Raw genomic sequence first — 5,283 nt, 5'->3', positions numbered from 1 at the left:
CTCCTGCCTGCCCGCTGCTCCCTGCGCCTGGTCTGCCCCCACCGCCGCCGGTTCAGGGGAACGTGTGCGGAGCGATTGTCCTGGGGGACATTTGATGGATTAGAGCGCTGAACAGTTCCATTGCTAGGGGACCACCTGATCTCCTCCAGCCTGCGTCCCATATAAAGCCGGCAGCCGGAGTGCTGAGCACAGCTCCAGCGATCGCCTGTCTGAGAGCCGCCGCCGCCAAGCCCGAGCGGGAGCCAGAGCTACAGCCGGGGCCGCCGCCACCGGTGCCGGCTCCGCGCTGCCGCCCGCCCGCCGCCCGCTGGGAGCTGTCCAGTGCTGAAACCCCGCGCAGACAGCCAATCGCGCCCGGCTGGCCTCCTCCCCCCGACCAGGGCCCCTCGCAAGTGCCCCCGCCGAGTCCCACGCCAGTCGCACCATGCCCCGCTCCTTCCTGGTAAAGAAGATCAAAGGCGACGGCTTCCAGTGCAGCGGGGTGCCGGCCCCCACCTATCACCCCTTGGAGACCGCCTACGTGCTGCCTGGAGCCCGGGGGCCTTCCGGGGACAACGGTGAGTGGGACCCGGCGGGGGGGAAGAAGAGGGGAGGGGAGTTCGGGCCCTCCCCAACTCGGGCCACGAGGAGGGGTGCGCGCGGCAGGGAACCCCGGGAGGAGATTTCCTTGGCTGTGTGCGCCTCCCGGGCTTCCCGAGGGCCAGGCAGGCGGGGCGAGGGCCAGGTCCGTACAAAGGGAAAGTCGCAGGGTCGGCCCATCCCGCCGCCGAGCGAGCGTCAGCCTGGACTTTGAAAGTTGTGGCCCTAGATTGGAACTGGAGTGAAGGATGGTGAGAGAATGGAGAGACAGAGAGTGGTGTCCATTAAGGGTTAGTGCTGGGGGGGCTAATGCACAAGGCGTTCTAACGGTCCCCTCTTCCTGGTTGAGGGAAGGAGGCTGGTTGTCCGAGAGTGCTCCCTTGATGGTGAAGGTAAACTGGCCTGGACCACCAATCCCTGGGGAGAGAGGGTTGGCTCCCTAGGGGTAGCTGGGGGCACCCTCTTTCCCTTCAAGTCTGCTCCCCCTGGTGATGCCAGACAAGTCTTCTCAGCCCCCTCTCTCAGCAACTCTTTTGTTACCCTCAGCCACATGCCTGCCAAAGGCTGGGCCTCTCCTGGGGACTGAGAGGAAGAGGGAATTTCTAGGAGGGGTTCCCCCAAAGTGGCTCTTGGTCTCCTAGGTCGCACCCTCTTCCCCACTCCGGCTTCTCACTCCCCTCTAGAGCCAGCCCTGCTGTTTCTTGTCAGTCCCCCACCCCCAACACACTCTATTTCTTTTCAGAGCAAGTTCCTATAGTGACAAGGGTTTGGGGGACAAGAGAGGTCATTCAGGCCCAAAAAGGGGTGATCTCTGGAGGTTGTGGGGGAAAATTAGAGAATGGTTCTGTGGACCCCATCCCCCATCAAGGAGATCATAAAAGGGTTCTCCTCTGATGGTCCCCCCCAGGACAAGTGTCTGAAGAGGAGGCATCCCTTTGGCAGAAGAAATCTGACATCACATGTGGCATCACCTTTGGGGTGTGCGTGTGTGTGTTGTGTGTGTGTGTGTGTGTGTGTGTAAGTGGGAAGGAAAGAGGAGAGGAGAGAAAAAGGAGAAAAGAAAGGATTGAAGATGAGGGGGTAGCTGAGATGGCAAAGGCAGGAGGGTGGGAGCTTCTGCCTCAGGGATTTCCAAGCACTTCACCCACATTCCATCACTCCGCCAAGCCAGGTAGCAAGAGGGTGCTGGGTAAAATGCTCTGTGACCTCATCAAGGTCAAAGAAATTAAGGAGCTAACAGGGATACAGCTCCAGCCCCTCACCTCCTGACCTCCCCCAGATCTCCAAGAGAACCAACTCCCTTTTCTTTGCCCCACGTGTTTCTTATTCTACTGTCCTCTTTCTTGACCCCAGGGCCTCTTGGGGTTGAGGACTGAATCCCAGGGATATGGCTGGGCTTATCTGAATGCTGGCAGGACAGAGGGTGGACCTGGGTCCATGCCAGGGCTGGGGACCTCGGTAGAAATGGAAATGCCTGCAAGCCTGAAATGTGGATCCCTCGGAGGATGGACACAAAGTCCTGGGTTCCTGCCCACTGAGGGCCCCTTGGTCCTGTCCCAGGCCAGCTGAGGAAACCCAGAGAAGCCCAGAGAATTTCTCTTGCACAGCCAAAACTGCAGACTGTTCCTCGGGAGGGAAGCAGGAATGCCTTGCCTTGAATTCAGTCCAAAAAAGCTTTGAAAGGAGCCTCTGAGCAAATAGTGGGAAGCAAGGTAAGGGCCAAGCCATCAGCAGGGATGTTCTACCAGCTTTAACCCCCTAGAACCACCCTGTCCTTGGCCCCTTCCCTAAAGGGCTCCAGACCAGCTCCTTCTGGGGAATCATGAGGCTGTCCTAACAGTTTGATATCTGGCGTGGAAGATATCTTAGGCCTGGGCTCTAGGTCTCTGACTTGCTATGTGACCTTGGGCAAGTGCCTTTCCTTCTCTGATCCTCCATCTCCTCAACAGTGAAAGAATTTGGATGGCATGATCTAAGCATCCTTCCAACTTTGACAAGCTCAGTTTCTGTGAAGGTCAAGTGTGGGGTGGGAGGCATTGGAGATGACTGGATGAGGGTCTAACAGAATGCAGGGGGCCATTGTCAGGGTTTCTGTAGGGCTCCGTTCACCATTCGACATCTGGCTGAGGATGGCAGAGTTTCTGAGGCCAAGCACTTTTCTTGGTTTCAGTCTCTGCAGGCAGCCCCTGGACGAGGACAGGTACTCTGCCCTGGCTGCTTTGGCAGTGTCTGCAGTAAATGGTTAGTGCCAGAGACCAAGGGGTGACCCTTCAAGCCTGAGTACACCTGGGAAACACAGAGTCTGCCTTATTCTGTTATGGGGCGGGGTGGGGGGGTGCTTTTCCATGCCTGGGGTGTGGCCAGACCGGGAAATGAAGGCTCCCTCATCCCACGGGTGGGTAGGGGTGCTGGGGGTCCTCGGAGAGCCTGCCGGCATCTAGTGGTCCGTTGTCTCCGCTCTGCCGGAAATAACCTTGCTGAGCATTTGAGGGAAGTGTGAAAAATTGCTGAGCCGACGTTTTTCTCTCCCAGCGTGTGTAAGTGAGATCGGTAAACAAGGAGAAAGAGAGGAGGGGGGGAGGTGAGGAGAGTGAGGGAGAGGAGGAGGGGGGAGGAGAAAGGAGGGAGGGAAAGGGGGAGAGCCTGGGGCTGGAGATAGTTCCAGTTATTAGAAAGATCCTCTTACAAGCCATTCCTGCAGCAACAACGGCTGCAGGGTCAGGGTGAGACCAACAGGAGGGGAATCTGGGGTGGCGGTGGGGGCAGGAAGGGAGCCTGTGAATGCGGAGGGCAGGGGAACCACAGGCCCCTGACTGATGAAGATGCAAGACCCCAAATTAAAGAGTACCCCCAGCCCAGGGAGAGCTTGGGAGTGCTGGAGAATTCCTGGAGGACTCCTCCTCCTCCACACACACACACAACAGCAGCCTCCGTGGGCCCCGCAGAGGGTGTGGCAGGTACATCTGGGCTCCAGGCTCCCCCTGAATGCACCTAAATAGGGAAGAAGCCCCACAACGGGGCAAGTTCCAGGTTTCTCTGCAGCGCTCCCCAAAGAAGGGACAGCAGATCTAATTTCACCATCCTCTCCATCCTAATGCCTCTTTTCTCCCCCTCTTGCTTCTCCACTGCTTTCTACCTCCGTGGCGCCCTCCCTTCCCCTCCTTTCCCCTGGGTGATTCTGAGCACAGATTCAGTCCCCCAGTGAGGTGGTAATTCACATCCTCCCAACCCTCTCAGAACCTCATCCTCCAACTCCATCAAACTTCCCCCTTCCCAGGCCTGGGCCCCATCCTGGGGAATGCTAGGGACTCATTCATCTCAGAGAAGGAAGGTGCCCACCCAGCTGCACACCAGTGGTCTCCAAGGATCTGTGGACATCTTCACTGGCCCCGGAGTATCGACCTCTCCACACAACCTAACTCTGAACTCCAGCTGGATGCCAGGTCCTCCATCCTCTTAACCCCCACCACGTCCTGCCCTCATACTCCTTCAGAGTGCATCCGACCCAGGCAGATGAGGGATCAATGCCAATCCGATAACGCAGTTGTCTGCCCTCCACAGCTACATTAAGCCTCTCCAGCAGCTGAGGAAGCGCTCCTACTACTGCCCATGGGCTTCTCTAGTTGACCACATTATACCAACACCCGCTTCCGCTCACTCCCTCTGATGGCGCCGAGGAGTCGCCCCAGGCCAGGCCTGGGAATCTGCTCAAAGTCCCCAATTGCCACATGTCTACCCTACACTTTAGAAAGCCTATTTGGGGTGCAGGGATGCAAAAGGGTAGCCCCGGTCCCTTGGCAGAAGAAGCTCAGAGAGGGCTGTAGAGGGGTCAAAGGACACAGAGCAGGCCCGCCTGAGTGTCTTTAACCACCTCTGCCCCTGGCATCTTGGTCTCGGTCCAGGTCCAAGGTCGAGATTAGAGACATGGCAGAGGTTCAGGTTCAAAGTCCATGTCCAACCTTCATTCTAGGACAAGGTCTGAAGTCTAGTTCCAAGGTCAGTGTCCCAGGTTACAGGCTCACTTCAAAATTCAGAACAAATCCATGTTCAAGTTTCAATCCATGTCCAAGTCAACATTCATGCTCCAGGATCTGCATCTGGATCCAGATCCAATTTCTGGCCCAAGGTCATGTCCAGGTCCATTCTCAAAGCTGGCCAGTTCAAGACCTAGAGCCAGCTTCCTCTGAAGCTCTGAACTAATCTTCCCTTGCCCAAACCTCAGTTTCCCTCTTACAAAAATAAGCAGTCAAACTTGATCTCTTTCAGCTCTGGCCTTTCAGGGACCCAAAACTCGATTTTCTTAAAAATCTGTCAGCGGGAATGTGCAATAAAAGGGATGGGATACTGAATGTGGGATACTGAATCTAGGGTCCATGCCCCCCGTTAAGCCTGGGGTCACAAGGGGGACATGAAGGAACCAGGCTGAATGTCCACTCTTCAGACAGTCTCAGTTTTTGGTGCCTGATAGAGGTCAGGAGAGTATATCAAGTCCCTATGGCAGCATAGCAATTTATACATCCCAAACACACACGCATACACACACAGAGTGGGCACAGGGCAGCAAGCTCAGATTGCAGGCGAAGGTTAGCTTCAACCTCCAGAGGCAAAGCTGAGATTGGAGAGGTGACTTGCCTGCGATGACAAGGGCGTAAGTGGTGCACTGCACCACCCCTCCCAGGTGGGTGCTTCATACACGTCCCCGGG

At 56.7% G+C, this 5,283-nt stretch overlaps 1 protein-coding gene across 1 annotated transcript in view; it reads left to right on the top strand.

Moving 5' to 3' along the window:
• Window positions 1-424: 424 nt before the first annotated feature.
• The window catches only part of SCRT2 (scratch family zinc finger 2), an 11,944-nt gene continuing 7,085 nt past the window's right edge, over window positions 425-5,283 (top strand). The window contains 1 exon segment of the mRNA XM_010841894.1: window positions 425-557. Within this exon segment, the coding sequence (XP_010840196.1) occupies window positions 425-557 (133 nt within the window).

The sequence above is a fragment of the Bison bison genome, unplaced genomic scaffold, assembly GCF_000754665.1.
Source record: "Bison bison bison isolate TAMUID 2011002044 unplaced genomic scaffold, Bison_UMD1.0 scf7180017864167, whole genome shotgun sequence".
In the NCBI taxonomy this organism is placed as follows: domain Eukaryota; kingdom Metazoa; phylum Chordata; class Mammalia; order Artiodactyla; family Bovidae; genus Bison; species Bison bison.
Note: the sequence above shows the minus strand (reverse complement) of the source record. Positions and strands in the feature narration are given on the sequence as shown.